At 37.8% G+C, this 18973-nt stretch overlaps 2 protein-coding genes and 2 pseudogenes across 3 annotated transcripts; 3 read left to right on the top strand and 1 right to left on the bottom strand.

The window, feature by feature from the left end:
* Positions 1 to 421: 421 nt before the first annotated feature.
* LOC122048117 lies at positions 422 to 9036 on the top strand (annotated as a pseudogene).
* Positions 8599 to 9545, bottom strand: LOC122045179 (annotated as a pseudogene).
* On the top strand, positions 9134 to 13288 carry LOC122045180 (leucine-rich repeat extensin-like protein 6). Of its 2 annotated transcripts, none has more exons than XM_042605286.1 (4): positions 9134 to 9271; positions 12270 to 12487; positions 12600 to 12681; positions 12778 to 13288. In XM_042605286.1, exons 2-4 carry the CDS (start codon positions 12473 to 12475, stop codon positions 13137 to 13139), a joined length of 459 nt encoding a protein of 152 aa, XP_042461220.1. In that variant the 5' UTR covers positions 9134 to 9271; positions 12270 to 12472; the 3' UTR covers positions 13140 to 13288. The 2 variants fall into 2 exon arrangements, with proteins under 2 accessions (XP_042461220.1, XP_042461221.1); XM_042605287.1 differs by having other exon boundaries at positions 9146 to 9271; positions 12378 to 12487.
* A 4390-nt stretch (positions 13289 to 17678) lies between these two features.
* On the top strand, positions 17679 to 18737 carry LOC122048953. The gene is made up of 3 exons (XM_042610461.1): positions 17679 to 17816; positions 17898 to 17979; positions 18114 to 18737. The coding sequence occupies exons 1-3, from the start codon at positions 17796 to 17798 to the stop codon at positions 18566 to 18568; spliced, it is 558 nt and encodes a 185-aa protein (XP_042466395.1). The 5' UTR covers positions 17679 to 17795; the 3' UTR covers positions 18569 to 18737.
* The last annotated feature ends 236 nt before the right edge of the window (positions 18738 to 18973 follow it).

Below are 18973 nucleotides of genomic sequence, written 5' to 3'. Positions count from 1 at the left end.
ATGCATCAGTAGCTAGCAGAGAGATGACACCAAAAAGACACCATTGAGAGGATAATCATGAAGTTCACAACCTTTGGTTTTCTAACACTGAAAGTTTCCAAACATTGTGCCAGCTGGGTAAGCATCTGGAATAGGGGAATATAATTATTAATGCTAATGAATGAACAGAATGTTGATCAACTGGCAAGTAGAACAATTGATGTTGATCAACATATTGCCAAAAGTAGGGGAAGATTTGACTGACATATTCACTTTAAATTCGAGAGGATGATTCATCCAAATTCTTTCAGACTTTCAGTTACCAATTGCCTTTTGTTTAGACATTTTCTAGCTAGTGTGCGTGTTTGTAGATAAATTTGTTTTCTTCTATGCTCATTGAAGTTTACTAGAGGCATTGTTGTCCATCGATCTAATAGGGTCCATGTCAATTGTCATGGAGTAAGTTCTTTAGCTGTCTTCTGCATGCACGACATGATGAATTGAGCTGCTAGCTTGGGTGACGATTTTATTCTTATCTTGCACAGCTAGTGCCAACTTTTGGTTTTCTAATTGTTCAATGAATGTGCTAGACTCTTATTTTAGCTATTGCCCATTATGTTCTTGTGACTTCTAGGATTTCTGGTACATTTATGCTTTCCAAGGTCCTCTTTACAATATAGTATCTTTAGAATCATGGACTTCTTTGTCAGTGCATGTTTTTTTTTTCTTTTAACAGACATAGTCTTGATCGGAGAGACTAGCTCAGGAAAGGGTACTCAATTGGCACAGTTTCTTGCTGATTCGGGATTTGCTGCTCACAAAGCTGTTGTGTGCACACAACCTCGTAAAATTGCGGCAAACACATTGGCACAAAGGATTCGAGAGGAAGCCAATGGGTGTTATCCTGACAGCTTTGTGCTTTCTTATCCTAGTTATTCACCCTTTTAAGAATTTAAATCTGGCATAATATTTATGACAGATCACTGTCTCCTTCAGCACTTTATGAATGGTACAAGTTGGGATGGCATTTCATGCATTATTATAGATGAAGCTCATCAAAGAAGTTTGAATACTGATCTTCTTCTGGCATTGATTAAAAAGGAGCTGCTTAAAAGGTTAGAATTGCATCTTATAATAATGTCTGCGACAGTTGATCCAACCAAATTCTCAGATTATTTTTTATGGTTGCAGCACCTATTATGTCAAGGGAAGAAATTTTTCTGTGGAAATCAAATATGTAGCTAATGTATGTGCTAGTCCTTATGGTTCTACTAATATAAAGGTCCCTTCTGTAAAATGTGTTTGGATGTCCTAAAAATGGTAATATTCCCTAGAAGATGGTGTCATCCTAGAAGTTTTGACTTCTCATATTAAAGTATAATGAGCTTACGAAATGACTTCTATATAAATCTTAAATCCTAAATTCATAAATATTTTATAATAGTTATCAGATAATTTCTATCTAATATAAATTTTAAATCTTAAATCCATTCTAAATATATTGGAGTACTTATGGGTAACTTTTATAACCGCTAACTTTTATAAAAGTAAAATATAAAATAGGAGATCTTTTGATTTTTTTTTTCCATTAATTTTTGGTTAAGAGGATTCGACATCACGGTCAAGTTAGTTTCAGTTCGATGATCGAGTCGTCAGTCGGAAGAGGCTTGTACTGAGGCCCAGCAGGAGTGTGATTGTCCAAAGGCTGAACGCTGTTTACCATGCACAGCCAATCACAACGTACCCTAGCCCGATTTCTTTATAGAGTTTTCCTTCAGCCCACGGAGGAGATCGCACCCAAAATGTGAGAGAACTACGCTACTTTTCCTCATCTCACTTTTCGTTCTTCCAATCGATCGCCTTTTGTTCTCATTTGTTTTGGTTTCAGATGCTTCTCACTTTTCGTTCTTCTCCGTCGCAGTGGACGCCGCCAAAAGTGCCGGAGAGGTAGTCGATCCGTTGACTCTTGAGCTTCTGAATCTGTTATCGACCTTGATCGTTCTTTTTGACCTAGATTATTCGCGAGGGATTTTGCCAGACGAAGCATCATGTGGAGCACAAAGGCAAGGTGCGTTCTTCCTTTTCGATCTCATCCTGAATTTCCACATGGTTAGTTTTAGGTGCAACAATCCTAGATTGCTAATTGTTTGATGTACCATTGTTTACATGCTCCTGTGAAGCTTGCATTTTAAAATGTTTGCCAGTTTGGAAGATTTTTTCCCCTTAATGCATTGGACATTTCCCATTTCTATGCTGTGCAGTTGCAGAATAGCTTAATGACATTTTAAAATGGACGTTGTTAGATTCTCAATTTTTCACATGGGAGACATTTTACAATGATTTTGTTTTCACTTTTCAGTTCTTTAGTGCCTTGATGCCGCCCACCTCCTCACCCATCTTATTAAAGTCGCCTTGGACGCTCCATATGATAAATCCGAGGAGGAGATTCTTTTGAAGGCTCTATTTTGCCCTCACATTATAGGACTTCTTTATTATATAGGAGTGCGGTTCTCAGAGCAGAAGATCAATGAGCTCTCTTCATCAATCTATGAATTTGATTCCAGTCTAATTACAAAAAAAATTCAAACTTGTCAATCCCAACAGTTCCTCTTTATGCAAATCAAAGTGAATGTCCTTTATTTTTTCCCTAAGTTTAACAAGAAAACATCCCATGGCAGCCCTAAACTCCCATAGCTCATCCCGCAAGTACTTTCTCTCGCTCTTCAGTTCACTAATATATGACGCACTGAGACATTATTGATGAACTGCGGAGTGAGAGAAAGAAATTAAGGATAAGCTACGGGAGTTCAGGGCTGAAACTTGGGGAGCAAGTAGAGGACATTTACTCTGATTTGCATAAAGAGATGAACTGTTAGGATGGACAAGTTGATTTTTTTTTTATCTTAGAGATGAGTTAGATGGGAATCAAATTCATAGATTGATGATGAGAGAGTGTCGACGATTTAAGGATGAGTTACCCATTTATGGATGTAAAAGGGAAATTCTTTCCTATTTTTTTCCAATCAGGTAATTCTTTTAGCTTGCCATTTTTTATATATTATATTTTAATATTCTTTGATTTAACTTGTATGCTTTCGATCCCCTTGGGAAGTTGTGAAAGCGAGCTGTTGCTGGTGTTGACTGGAAGAAGACCTCGAGTTAAAAACCAGGAGAATGAGGGGGTGAGCTGTCCCTATTGCCGGAATAGCCTGCAAAGAGTAGAAGAGTGAAAGAGGGGTTAGGACGGAGATCGGGCTGCCCTGGTCGTCTCCTTCGACGCTCAAGCCAATTTCCGGTGATGTCAAGAATGAAGAAGATGAAAAGTGCACGACATGATGAATTGAGCTGCTAGCTTGGGTGATGATTTTATTCTTATCCTACACAGCTAGTGCCAACTTTTGGTTTTCTAATGTTCAATGAATGCGCTAGACTCTTATTTTAGCTATTGCCCATTATGTTCTTGCGACTTTTAGGATTTCTGGTACATTTATGCTTTCCGAGGTTCTCTTTACAATATAGTATCTTTAGAATCATGGACTTCTTTGTAAGTGCATGTTTTGTCTTTTTTTTTTTTTTTTTTTTTTTTTCTTTTAACAGGTCGTAGTCTTGATTGGAGAGACTGGCTCAGGAAAGGGTACTCAATTGGCACAGTTTCTTGCTGATTCGGGATTTGCTGCTCACAAAGCTGTTGTGTGCACACAACCTCGCAAAATTGCGGCAAACACATTGGCACAAAGGGTTAGAGAGGAAGCCAACGGGTGTTATCCTAACAGCTTTGTGCTTTCTTATCCCAGTTATTCACCCTTTCAAGAATTTAAATCAGGCATAATATTTATGACAGACCACTGTCTCCTTCTACACTTTATGAATGGTACAAGTTGGGATGGCATTTCATGCATTGTTATAGATGAAGCTCATCAAAGAAGTTTGAACACTGATCTTCTTCTGGCATTGATTAAAAGGAGCTGCTTAAAAGACCAGAATTCCATCTTATAATAATGTCTGCGACAACTGATGCAACCAAATTCTCAGATTATGTTTATGGTTGCAGCACCTATTATGTCATGGGAATAAATTGTCCTGTGGAAATCAAATATGTAGCTGATGTATCTGCTAGCCCTTATGGTTCTACTAATATAAAGGTCCCTTCTGGAAAATGTGCTTCATATGTCTTGGATGTCCTAAAAATGGTAAGTTATATTCACAAGACAGAAGAAGATGGTGTCATCCTAGCATTTTTGACTTCTCAGATTGAAGTAGAATGGGCTTGCTAAATCTTTACTGATCCTACTGCTTTGGTAATGCCTATGCATGAAAAACTTTCTGTTGAAGAGCAAAGAAAAGTTTTTCAGGTTTATCCTGGCAAGAGAAAAGTTATTTTCTGCATGAAAATTGCTGAGACATCTCTCACCATCAAAGTTATTAAATACGTTGTTGATTCTGGAATGGTTAAACAGAGCAGGTTTGAACCTAGCACCGGGACTAATGTGCTTAAGGTCAGTGCATTCAGTCAAAGTTCTGCTAACCAACGAGCTGGCCGAGCAGGTGGAACAGAACCTGGCAAGTGTTACATACTCTATTTAGAGTCTGATTTTCATGCAATGAAAATGCATCAGAAACCTGAAATCCGGAAAGTCCACCTTGGTATTGCTGTTTTGCGAATCCTTGCTTTGGGTACTAAGAATGTTGATGACTTTGAGTTTGTTGATGTTCCGTGCCCTAGGGCAGTTGAAATAGCAATTCAGAATCTAATACATTTAGGTGCTGTCACACGGAAAGGTGAGGTCTTTGACCTTACAGAATCGGTTAATATTTGGTGAAATTGGGCGTTGAGCCACGGCTGGGGAAAATAATTCTTGATTGCTTTGACTGTGGTTTGAGCAAAGAGGGTGTTGTCCTTGCTGCTGTAATGGCTAATGCTAGCAGCATATTTTGTAGGGTGGGGTCTTCAACAATGATTTTGTTTTCACTTTTCAGTTCTTTAGTGCTATGGGGGAATGGAAGATTTAACGCATATTCTTTCTGAGTTTTCAATAGAGAGATTGATAAATGTAATCATTATGGAAATGCAGGTGGATTTGGTCACTGAACTGATAAGGCATGTGAAGAACTTATCTTCAGTCACCTTAAGCACTACCCTGGTCATAAAGTACATCTAGTGTCTTTGTAATCTAGTTGTATATTTTGGTTTATATTTTGGGGAAACTGGTGCCTTTAATGTTTCACATGTTTATTACCTATGAGTAGTTCATTGGTGAAGAAACTTCTGAGCTGATCAATGAGCCTACCTGGATTGTTGATCCAGTGGATGGAACCACTAATTTTGTCCATGGGTATACCAATCAAAGGACACTGCTAATTTTCTCTCTTGCTTCCGCCTTGTTCATTTCTCAGTAATTTGATGCTGGTTCCCCATTGTCTGTGCCTCCATTGGTCTTGCTGTTATAAAAATTTCAACTGTTGGTGTTGTTTATAATCCGATAATTGATGAGGTATGCCTTGGAAAATTAGATGAACCAAAACAAAAGGTGAATTTGTATGTTCTTTTTTTAAAGAAAATATTGTTCCTAACCTGTTTGGTAAAGGTAATCCTCTTGCTGTTTCTTTTTGTCAATCTACTATAAGATAATTTCAATGTGATGAAGTTTTAGTTACAATTAGTATTTCAGAAACTTTGGGTAAGTTCATTTATTTATTTTTGGATGATAACTGACTAGAAGTTAGCAACGCCAACCAAGTTTTCTCTTTTGAAGTCATCTCATGATAGCAAAAGATGAATACGTTCGTCTTCAGCACCTCCATCAATCCATCTCAAGTCAACATGGAGAAGATAAATTACAGACAACTATTAGCCTTTGGAATAATGACTAATACATAAGGGAGATATTTATTTCGATTTTGTTGAGATTCGAACCTCATTCCTCATGATGACAATATCTCATGCGCTAATCACTAGATCCATCTGAGGAGACCTTTTGAAGTCATCTCAAGGTGACAAAAGGCGAATATGTTCGATTAATATGGAGGAGATAAATTACGGGCGACTATTAGTCTTTGGAATAGTGACTAGCACATAAGGGAGATATTTATTTCGATTTTATTGAGATTTGAACCTAAGACCTTATGGTGACAACATCTCATACCCTAGTCATTAGACCCATCTGATAGGACTTTTGAAGTCATCTCATGTAACATATACATTTTTTATCACATGAAAAAGAAGAAGAGCAATTAGATGTTCACATTGTTCTCAAGACTTGTGATTAAAAATTTTACTTTGTTGTTATCTCAGATGTCTTCATTATCACTGTGATTCATTTTTGCTTTTTGCTTTGCACTAACATGTCAATCTTTACAGAGTTTGGCATCAGGGCCGGCTCAAGCCTATTTGAGACCCTAAGCAGAAAGTTTTTTTTAAGCCTTTGACGTTGTTTAAAAAAAAAATATCTTACCATTTTTCATTTAGATTTAGATAGAAAATGGTGGTTTAAATTTTTTTAACAAATTAAATATTAATTTTATAAAATATTTTTTTATACAATTTAATTTTCTCACTTTTTAGATGTAAAATTATTAATTACATTTTTATATTCAAGATAACCTAATTCAGGTAAATATAAATTTTACGGTATTAAATAGAGTATTATTAGATATAATAATATCTCAAGTAGATAATAAGTTTGCAATTCAGTTAACTAAGAATAAATGTATTCAAAATTGTTTTAAAATGAAGAAAATAGAAGTATGTCTAATTATTTAAATGTAAGGCGGAGAGAACAAGCCTTAAAAAAAGAAATAAAATTGAGAAAATAAGAATAATAAAATAGAATAACAATACAAAAAAATCATTCTCCCATGCTCAACTCATCATTATCGGCGAAACACAAAAAATAAATAAATAAAAAATAATGTACAAAATGACAAAACTAAATACAATCTTTAGAAAATAAAAATCAGACTAAATCTGTCATTATCATTTATCAAGAACTAAATAAAAACCATTTTAACAACGGGGCAAAAGAAAAAATAAATCATATTTTTTATTACTTAAACCAGAGCAATTATAAATGATGGAATGAAGATATAGGAAAATTGAATAATTTATGATTGTAAATATATCTAAATAAAAATTAAACTTAATCTATCAAGAAAGCGAAATGGTAAAGGTATCTAACTCATTATTGCTAAAAAAATAATAAAATCTTCCATTTTGATCCGACACAATATGGATGAATGCATGAACATTTGAATTTAATCAAGGAGTATAGTAGTACCGACTAAATCAGCTTGTTAGTGTTAGGTGGAGAAGTGAAGTTTCTCTTCTCGAATCTCAATGAGCAAGAAAAGTAGAGAGAGAGAGAGAGAGAGAGTTGGAAAAGAAGAGGGGAAACTTCAAAAAAAAAAAAAAAAAAAAAAAAAACTAACATTTTTATTTTGTATTGTATGGATAAGATAAAAAAAATTTAATTCATGTTCTTATTGATTAAAGAGAAAGCATCACCAACTAATGAGAAATGTAACGAGAGTAGGCTATGATTGAGAGATATTGAAGAGGAATAGATTAAATTTTATAAAATAACATTCATAATTTTTAAAAAATTAATTTGTTAAAAAAAGAGTCTCTTTATGACTCGTTCTATTGGAATTATAATGAGATCCTTATGAAATCTGAAGTTTTGATAGATTGAGATCATGTAAATATTTATTTAATCATGCGGACCCTATCTTTTTCCATTCTCTTAAAAGGTATACATAAAAATATATTTAATATATTAAAAAATAATGATCCTAATTTTTAGATAATGAGATTGCATAATCTTTTATTATGTGGACCTATTTTTTTCATTATCTTTAACAAATATTTTTAATACATTAAAAATAATGGGTCCCAATAAAAATTGGGGCCCTAGGCATAGGCCTTAATGGCCTATGCCTAAAGCCGGCCATGTTTGGCATCCATACAATTTATTAATAACTATTGGTTATGATGATAGAGTTCATGCTTTTATTTATAATTTGTCAATTGTTCACATTTATAACTGAATTTGTTTAGTTGTCTAAAATGTTCAATTACCTTCCTTAATGGAACTCCTTTAAAAGGTATATATTACAAATTTGGGATGGAACCTTGAAATGTTATTTACGTTTTTCATTTTTTTTTTATATTCTTTGAATGCTTGTCTCTACTGGTGGAACATGAGTACATACAAAAACAGTAATTCGGTGCACGAAATTCTGACTATACAAAATTTCAAGAAATGATTCATTGTACATAGTCTTATTCTACTTTTTGTAAGTCTAACATAAGGACATACAAGTGTTTGGAAATTCCACTTGTGTAGCTCAAGGTTTTGGTTTATTGCAACTTCATCACAAAATGAACTAGCCAAGGTCCTTATTGTCACTGAGGTCAGTAATGTCTGTATAATCCTTGCATTCTTAATAATGTATCTTTAACTAATAATTAACCCAGGATTTGTTTAAACTGATCAGGTTGGTACAAAGCGCGATAAAGAGGCATGGCCAGCCAACATAGTCAACAAATTGCTTTTACAAAGTAAGTGAAAATTTACAACATGTATAATCCTATTATTTTTGAATTTTTATATATCGGACCCGTTATAAACAATGTCTCATTTCAATTTTGCATGCTCAAGAACACAAAGAGACATATTAAATCGGTGATTAAAACGGAGACATAAAACGGCGTTCTATACTTTCACTGGTATTCGATGCACATTAATAATCGTTACTGTGACACCAGCCAAGGCAAATCAAATCGGCCTCTTCACCGTCACGATCGCCTGCACGAAGAACCCAAACATGGAGAACATCGCTAGCCTCCATTTCTTGATCTCCTTCACCTTCAGCTACGCGAAGGCGTCCGGGTCGTCGGCGAGTCCAAGCGGGTCGAAGGCGCCGCCGGGGTAGATGGCGTCGAGGCCCTCCCCCAGCGGGCCGCCGTCCACGCGGTACCCCTCCACCAACCCCATCAGCACCACCTGCGAGGGCCCAGATCGCGAGGATGCTCTGGGCGTGCACCAAATTAGGGTTTCCAAGGCAGTCCAGCCCGCCCTCCGAGAAGATCTGCGCTCCCGCCTTGAACCACACCGCCTCCCCGAACTTGACCCCGTTCTTTGAGAGGATCTCCGGGAAGACGCAGCCGAGGGCGCCCATCATGGCCCACCGGCAGTGGATCACCTCCAGCTCGCGGTCCTTGGCGAAGGTCTCTGGGTCGGCGGAGAGGCCAGCGGTGTCCCAGCCGTAGTCGCCGGGGAAACTCCCCTTTCAGGTACGAGGGGGTCTGCTCCGAGAACGGGCCCAAGTACTTGGGCCGGTCCGGCCCATACCTTCATTTAGAAATTTAATCACATATTTTTAAATATTATTTAAATAAATGGAAATTAGAAAATTAGCTACCAGATGCTCTGCGGAGCACTGGCGACGGTGCGTCGCATGTAGAATCGGCCCTCGTCGGCGACGCCGGCCTTGCGCGCGAGCTCGCTTTGTTTCCGGAGCACAGCCTGGCCGGTGAACGCCGAGTGCTGCACCGCGGATGTAGCCATGAATTCACTGCTTGAGCTCGACTTGGGTGGAGTTTTAGTCGATAGTTAACGACCACAAGAGAGCGACTTCGAGACTAGGGAGGTGATGGCTCGATTAATATGGAGTGGAGGAAGGGAAGTAGTGGGCGCGGAGGAGGCCACGTAAATGGAAGGCAATAGGTTGTCGTTCGATTCCTTGATATTGTGATAATCCAGTCTGGATGATTTGCCTTAGGATAAGCCTATTAGGGGATGACACGTTGGAGGTTTTATTTGATTCCCGGGGTCATAGAGGCTAAGTTGCTTGGAAATGATCTGGACAGAGAAATATGGGGGAATTGAAATTATTATTATTATTATTTCTTAGATCAAGATGCCTCCACAAATCACAAGTAATTAGTGGCTGATGATCTGGCTAGTTCTTTAAAATTGAGTGAAACTTATAATGAAAAAAAATGTTGATTGAAGTGGTGAATTTCTTATCTGAAGCATGGAGTTGGAGTTAAAATGAAGAAAATAACTTGTTAAACATTAAATTCTTATTATTGAATTTCTATCATATTTCCTTTCTAAATATAAGTTCTATAAATGAAAGAAATAGAACTAGGTGGGAAAGAAATTAAAATAAAATAGGTAATTTATCGAAATAAGTCCTCGGTAAATAAAATTGATTAAAACATGCTACTATATTTTTTTTTTTACTAAAAATATTTCTCATTCCTGAATGTCCATGATTACAGGGCAAAGCACTTTTATAAAATAATTTATAGTTGAATTTTTATCGAAATAACTCCTTTGAATACAATAAAATATCAACATTTTATTCAAAATATTTAGAAGTTTATTATGGATAAAAGTTTTGATTTTGAAGATGCAATCTGATTTATAAAATTGTAGTTATGCCATAGAACAATTTATTTCCCCCTTTCTTTAGAAAAAGAGAATGAGAGAAGGTAGGGAAATTTTCTTTCACAAATATTGGCCTTTCTGTGAGCTTATATTTTTATTGTAGGAACAATTGACACTTCAACAGACACGAGTGCCTTTCATTAATTACCTCTAGAGAAGTAGAGAATCTTCGATTAAAGAGTTAAGATAGTGTCAAACATGCATAACATTTATATTGGTAAAATCTTAAAGGCTAATGAGCTGGAGTGGACAGGTAGTGAAGGATATTTTTATAAATTTGAATGAGGATATGTGAACATCAAAATACTTTCTTAAAAGTTAATGATTTGTTGAACATAGATGGAGGTCATCAAGACTTGTTAGTGGTTCTAGATCAAAACGAGCAATAGTGAAGGATGATCAAGCTTAAGATTTAAGTGAACATGAACAAATGTCCATTTAGAGATTTGAGTTTTGAAAGAGTTCTAGCGAAAAAATCAACGTAAAAAAATTGAAATATTGGTGAACATAGAAAGAGGTCATCAAGACATGTTTAGAGGTGTGAGACTTGAAAGAGCATCAATGAAGGCCAAAGGGCCATCAAAAAATTTAAAATTTGAGTAAATATAAATAGAGGTCATCGAGACTCATTTAGAGGTTTGGATTTGAATAAGACTCAACTAAGTCCCAAGGGCTATCCTGGAAACTCAAAATTTGAATGAACATTAATATATGCATTAAATATGTTGTTAAATGTTCAAGATCAAAACTTGAATGATCATCAGCAAAGGCCTTCAAGACATGCTCATACATTTGATTTTGATCCCTATGGTGAACATAAGTAGAGATCATCAAAACATGCTTTGAGGTCCAAAGTATTTGAAAGCTTGACTTGAAGTTATTTGAATTTGGTACAGGAAAAGTTTAAAGATTTGTATTTGATTTGAATTTGACTTGGAGAGACCTAAGGTTTAATGGAAAGTTGCTGGAATTTTATTTGGAGAAATTTGAGTTGACGTGTATTTGATTTGATCAATTCTTATGTTGACTTGGATTTGACTTGAAAGAGCCTTTATGCAGTGATTTTTTGATAATTTCCCATGGTCAAAGTTTACTTAATCAAATTTGTTTTCAAAACCATTCACATATGTAGAGGATAAGCTACTGAGTTTCTAGGTGATCAGAATTAGTCCTGTTAAAAGTAATTTTAAATTTCTTCAATTAGAAAGCGCATATTAGGATTTTTTGGAATGACTTGAGTATAATAACATGTTCGACACATCCTCGTGGTGTAGCTACAATATATGAAAATTATGTGATGACAAGTAAAGCATGTTTTCTTTGATCATCTATAGCTTTGGCATGATTTCAGAAGATGAGATTATTTTCCTTTTAATGATGGAGATTTAGTTTGAAGTTCCAATGCCATAATATCAAAATTGTTTGTTACTGCTACAGCCAATAGTTAGAGATGGTTGGTAAGATTTTGATTCTGTATCATAGCCATCCAAAATATAAAAGCAGTGTCGTTAATTTTCATCATGATTAGTCTATTGTTAAGAAGTAAAGCTATGGATGGAGTACTAATATTTGGATTGAAAACCATTTTTTATCCAACCCACAATCTCCTTTTCCATCAAATCACTAGAAGGAAGCTGATCAACATGCAATTCGGACCACAGCCCTGAACAAATTGAAAATCTTAATTATTACTTGAAACTCATGATTCTTTTGCACAAAACAACATCCACATGCTTGATAAGATGTCGTTCTTCCTTCTTTACACATCAGTACAATACAAATGAGTTGTGGGAGGTGGATGATGATGGTTCTATTCTACCAATATCTTTTATTCAGGCATTGAACACAATGCTAATAGGCCAGTGAGAATACATCCAAAAAGCTCTGAAGCCTATTGCATGTAATTGTTTATGGCTGCTTCATGACCACGATTATCAACTACAGAAACAAGAATAAATCTGTGTCTATAAAGAAGACCCCATTTCCCAATCCTCTTCTTCCCCGGCTTCATCTTCTCAGACTCAAAAAGCTTGGAAGAGATGGCAGAGCCGAAGGTACTCAATTTCCCATTCCTCTATTTTCGAACTATTAATTTTGATCATTCATTCTGCAAAATTGGACTTGTTTCTGGCCCCCATCAAACTGCAAATCTGGAGCTGTGCACAGGTCTCCACGGTCATCATAACGGTTGATTTGAAAAGCTGGAACAGCACGGCAACGATAAAGTGGGCGCTGTGCAAGCTCATGAGTGAGCACTGGATTACTCGTTTACAAAGTTATAATTGAAAGCGATCTCTTGCTTCTGGCTTACTACTATTTCTCTGTTGGATTCTGTGTGTTTTAGTGTGGTTCAAGACCAATTCGATCGTCTTCGATGAGAAGAAGAACACGGTGACGGTCACTGGCCCCTTCGATCCCCAACATTTCATCCAACAGCTCTGCTCCTTGGCCGGCAGCGTAATCATAAACGTAGTAATCGAACCACCGCTACCTCCGCCGCCTCCGCCGCCGCCGCCTCCACCGCCGCCGCCACCTGTGTGGCCACCCGGCCCGATGTGGCGCTGCTGCTACAAGCCCTGCGAGCAGCCGCAGTACTGTGGCTGCAGCTCATGGCCTCCGGCCCCACCGCATCCGCTGCCGCAGCCCTCACCCTGCTACAAAATCGTGTGCGAATACGATCCTTGCTCCTGCTGCTCCCACAAGTAATTTATTAACTCGCTTAATTCCCACGTAATTAATTGACTTATAAATGTTTAATTTCCCGTATAAAGTTATGGATTGTAAGGCGAACCTCGAGGTTGACGAACATCAACCTTGGATGGCAGTATTGTAACCAAAAAGTTTCCGTCGTTCAAGTTGTTTTTCTCTTGAAATGTCTCTTCTCGCGCTTATTATCACTTCGGAGCAAGTTCGCCGGCCGGCGAGGCACCGCTGTCTCGATCGAGGGAGGAATCCGGGAATACGGCGGTGGCCCCGCGGTTGAGTAACTTTGTCGTGGAAGGAAGGGGGGGATGGGTGACCTACCCGCCGGTGACGACAAAGGGGAAACAAAGAACCGGGTCCACGAGGTTGGGTTTGGGTGGCTGTGGAACACTCCAACTCCATACGAGTTGGTCGTTGGGTTTTCTATGGTCCAGTCACAATGCACCTTTCAGACGGGAAAGCGAAACTGGACCAGCGTTATCTCCCTTTATATCCGTACGACTGACTTAAGGCTGTGAAGAAAGTGGTTCTGTTTTTTTCTCTCTTTTATTTTTTACATGAAAAACAAAAATACGATGTGACAAAAAAAAATATAATGTCAATTGAAAAAATCTACCAAACACCTTTGATATTATAAAATTGGCCTTGGCTAAATCAAAGGGAAGATTAGCAACTTCAATTTGGATTGAAGCAGCATAAATAAGTTAAATTGGAAGGCAAGAGTCGACCGTCATGCTATTTACCTTGTTGAACTACTCATCTCCCTTCACTTCTATTAGAGCAACCGATGAATTCTACATAAGAGAACTCACATGGAGGGCCAACTGGAATGTGTAATTCACATGAAGGACTTGTAGAATTAATTAGAATCTGTTGCAAACTATCTAAAAAGGTCAAATGCATCCATTTGATAAGAATAAGACCATCTCGAACAAACCAAGAAAACAAGGACAACACTGTATGTTGCATATACTTCTATAGCAGCAAATTTGAATCTCAACACATTTTCTTAAGCAGTACGATTGTTGTTGATTGATTATATTATCCAGGGATTTGGAGAATTTACTGGACATATAGATGTTCTTGCTAATCTTCCTCTTCAGCATTCGTAAGTTCACATTTGCATGGGCAAGCAAGAATTTGTATACCATACATTTAGGTTGCACTTGTTGCTTTTAGGAATGTGGGAAATAATCATTTCACTGGATGGATTCCTGATCAGCTAAAGAAAATGAATAGTCTGCAGTGAGTACACAATGAATTCTGCTACATAAGGAAGACAGAAAAGCAATGGACAATCACCAAATTTACTTGGCTCAAAAGTTTTTTTTTCAATTATTTTGTATTAGTTTTGGATGTAAAAGCTATTTGTAAAATTGACTCAAAAGTTAATTAAATAAATAAAAATTATGTATTCAAATTTTTATTTCTATTTTAAATGATAAACGAATTGTGACATATCTAAATTAATAATAATTATATGATATTGATAATTGTATGTGGTTATCGTCACACCCTAAGGGCATGTTTGGTTCAGGGTTATTCTCCATAACCTTGATTATACATCCAAGGTTATATTGTTTAACCTTGTTTGGTTCAGGTGATGAATGATTCCAAAGTTATATTTGATTCCCGCCACGTCAGCAAAATGGGGTTATATCCCGGAATCAAAAAACCTCCAAATCGTAAGGTTTTAGACGATTCCGGGATTAAGTAAATTATTTTCTCAAATATAACCTTCCTTCTTCACTGTTTATCTCGACACTTTTCTTCCTTTTGGGGCCAAAGCCTAGAGCAGCGGCGATAAACCGGCGGCGGCAGACTTCGGCTTCGTCTCCCACTTTGTTTTCTTCGAACCAACGGCGACAGACTTCTCCGCCTTCTTCATCGAAGCAGATCTCGCTGCTGCCGACGACACAATCTATATATATTATAGAAGAAGATCTCGAAGCAGATCTCGCTGTCGACACAATCAGCCTTCTTCGCCTTCTTCATCGAAGCAGATCTCGCTGTCGCCGACGACGCAATCTATATATATTATAGAAGATCTCGAAGCAGATCTTGTTGCCGCTGCAGAGTTGTCCTTCTGCCTTCTTCATCGAAGCAGATCTCGCTGCCACCGCCTTCTTCACTTTTTCATCTTTCCATTGTAGGAGATGAAATCAACGCCTTACCCAAAAAAACTAAAATGCTTGTGAAAAGAAATCGACGATTTTTGCTACTTGTTTCCATTGCTGAAATCCTCTTCCTAAGCTGTGTTTGGAATTGGAAGTGATCCATCGATGCCTTGTTCTTGGCCGTTTAGTTTAGTTTGGGGAAGATAACTAAATATTAATATTAATAATTTATTTTAAAAACATTAATCAAATATTAAATTAATTTAACTATAAAAATATCTATTCAGGGTATTAAAGTAAATGTCAAATTAGGTGATACACTAAAACCTCCAACCAAACAAATTTTTATTACATTATCTAGGATTGAACCAAACAATATTAGGTTATGTTGTATTCCCTATAACCTTGGTTATATGATTACCTAGTAATCACATAACCAAGGTTATAAATGATGACTTGAACACACCTAAACCCTAAATGTACAGTGCATGGTGTGAAAACTTTTAGCTGCAGCACTGCAACCCTCATCATGAATATAATGCTCTTAATCACAATGTGCGACGTTGTCGATGTCTTATGACTTTAGTTTCAACGATTTATACTTGTAATATGCGATGTGCAGATAGAATAATTGCACGCTCGTAGAAAGTTAAATTTGGTATAGACCATTATTCATTGCAAACTTCATTTTGCTAGTTCCACTTAGCTTCCATGCCAGGCGTACGTGCAATGACATAGAAATTAAACAAGCTAAGGTTGCGCCCAATTGAGTTCAAGAAAATTGACAAAATCGAATACACACGTTGTGTTCATTGTAGATCGATGTCCATCTTTTTCAGAAAACAACATCCATATATATGCTTGCTTGGCAAGGTTTGGTTCTTCTTACGTTCTTCCATCTTCTCCTTCGTTACACATCAGTCTACTCACTTCTTTTGTCGTATTTATGTTGATCAAATCATTGACAAATTAACGCAGGAGCTACAGAACGGAAGGTAAAAAGGTCATGATCAATCATTGCACACGATGTTAAACCAAGAAAAGAAGTATAAAAGAGAATAATTGTTTGATATGTATTTACTAAAGTGTAAATTTATTTATATAAATTATTTAAAGAATAATGAAAAAATTAAATATGATATATAATTGTTAAGCATAGGAGTAAATATAATAGATTTAAAACTATTATTTTTACTATTTTATTTATATCGATGTTGATTGTGATGTCAAATATAATACATCTTCGATGTTGATTGTGATGTCAAATATAATAAATCTTAATTGATTGAAGTCAATTTGAAATTATTTTTCATTATTATGATTAATTGATTTGTTAATGAGAATACATCGAAAATTGATAAGATGAAAAGCTGGGAAGGTGGTGCTCCCACTGACCGCCTGTAGACTATGCTCCGACATGCAACACAGACTACCAGTGGCGGATCCAGATAAAAAAGGAAAAGGGTGCTTAAAGAAGAGAGCCAGAGCTTGTCTTCCTTCTCGCTGCCCCTCTGACTACAACATACTGGTGGAATTTTCCGGGAGTAAGGGGGTGCTCAAGCATATCCCCGCTCTCCCCTAGATCCGCCACTGCAGACTACATCAGTGTTGAGCCAGGAAAGGGGTCCCCGACGTTGGCTCTCCGATCTCAAGTCAGTCACCGACGATGAAGTAGAAAGCGGAGCATAAGAACAATGAACAATAGTAACAACAGTGTATTGCGCATACCTCCGCTGATGCTTGGACTCCCCTTTATATAGAGCTCCCATAACGCATGTGCACGCTTCTCCAAGTGGGCATGTGTCTCAAAATTTTCTCTGAAAAGACTCGTCAGTAAAGTGTCCCTATCACTGTACCTTAACAAGTCGAGTATATCTCTGAAATGACACTAGAAACTTCCGTCGTACGATCTTCTGGTTGACCATGCCGGGTGTCAGCGACACTTACTCCCAAAAGGATATCGATGGATATCAGAGAGAGTATGTTGCTGGGACGAGGCGGTTAGCCGCTCGGCCAGAACTCCACTGTTCTTGTGTACCGTCCGCTCGATCAAAATGCCACTGTGTCAGTGTTACGTCTGTTCGGACCGCCACTACGTCTGTGCCACATCCGTTCGGCCGTGGTTCCAATGTGCCAATGTCGAAGATTGCTGTCTGTCCGAGCGGGGTAGCTAATCGACTCAGCTTTTGTATACCGTCTCCTTTGATGTCCTTTCTTATTGAGTGTCGGCTGTTCGGCATATTACCCGAGTGTCAGAGGTGGAGTCGGATCGAACCCCTCTCCTCTCGATCGGGACATGATCGTCTGATCGGAAAATGATATTTGAGCGTTGATCGTTTTGACTTTGACCTCCACAATGATAACTATCCTCTGCGGAATAGACCCGTCCTTACAACCACATCAACATCCATACCTATGTGGCTAGCTGCTTCATTGCCACAATTATCAAACTAGAAAAAAAAAATAAGAAAAAGTCTGTTTCCAATTCTATAAAGAGAACCACTTCGCATCCTCTTCTAACCACAATTATCAACCGGAAGAGATGGCAGAGCCGAAGCCGAAGGTACTCACTCAATTTCCCATCCCTCTATAATTAATTAATTAATTTTTGATCCTGCAATTGGACTTGTGGAGCTGTGCGCAGGTCGCCACAGTCATCATAACGGTTGATCTGAAATGCTGCTCCAGCGCCGCTAAGATAAAGTGCACTCTGTGCCAGCTCGAGAGTGAGCACTGGATTCTATTACTCGATCGATCGTTAATTTATAAAGTTATATAATTAAATTAAAAGCGATCATGGCTTAATTACTTACTACTACTCTTTCTCTTTTGGATTCCGTGCATGTGTTTTTATAATTAGTGTCGTTCAAGATCACTTCTCGCGTCTTCGATGAGAAGAAGGGCACGATGACGGTCTCCGGCCCCTTCGATCCCTACTGTTTCATCTGCTACCTCCGCCGCATGGCCGGCGATGTGATCAAAAACGTAGAAATCCAATCAGATCATACTCAGCCGGCGAAAACGCCGCAGCCGGCACCGCTGCAGCGGGTGTGGTGCTACTGCTACATGTTCTCCTTCGAAATGAACCCAGGTGGCTGCGGCTGCGGCTGCGGCTCCAGCTCCGGCTGTGGCTCCCGCTCCGGTTGCGGCTGCGGCTGCAGCTCTGGCTACTCCTCCTGCTCCGGCTCCTGCAGCGGCTCCGGCTGCGGCTCCCGTTCCGGTTGCGGCTGTGGCTGCAGCTCCGGCTACGCCTCCTGCTCCGGCTCCCGCTCCTGCAGCGGCTTCTCCAGACTCCCATGGCCTCCAGCCCCATAGCATCTCAATCGGCCACAGGCCTGTGGACTGTGGTAGCTAGCTAGTTACCCCTGCTAGCTACAAAATCGTGCATGTGCTAATACGATCATCTTTAGGTCATCTGCAACGCTGTTAATACACAGTGTTAATATCCACATGATTACACTGTTTATATACTGTTCTTTTAACACGTTAAAGGAATTAAACGGTGTTAAAAGATTTACATATTAAAAAAATTATATATATATATATATATATATATATTATATTACTATTAACGCGCGTTGCAGATAGATGCTCTTATTGTGTATGTCTGCTCCAACATGCATGTAATTTATTTATAATTTACTTAATATTATATTACACGTAATTAATTAAGTAATTATAAATGTCTAATTTCCCGTGCAAAGCAATGGATTGTATTTG

The sequence above is a fragment of the Zingiber officinale genome, chromosome 2B, assembly GCF_018446385.1.
Source record: "Zingiber officinale cultivar Zhangliang chromosome 2B, Zo_v1.1, whole genome shotgun sequence".
Lineage (NCBI taxonomy): Eukaryota > Viridiplantae > Streptophyta > Magnoliopsida > Zingiberales > Zingiberaceae > Zingiber > Zingiber officinale.
Note: the sequence above shows the minus strand (reverse complement) of the source record. Positions and strands in the feature narration are given on the sequence as shown.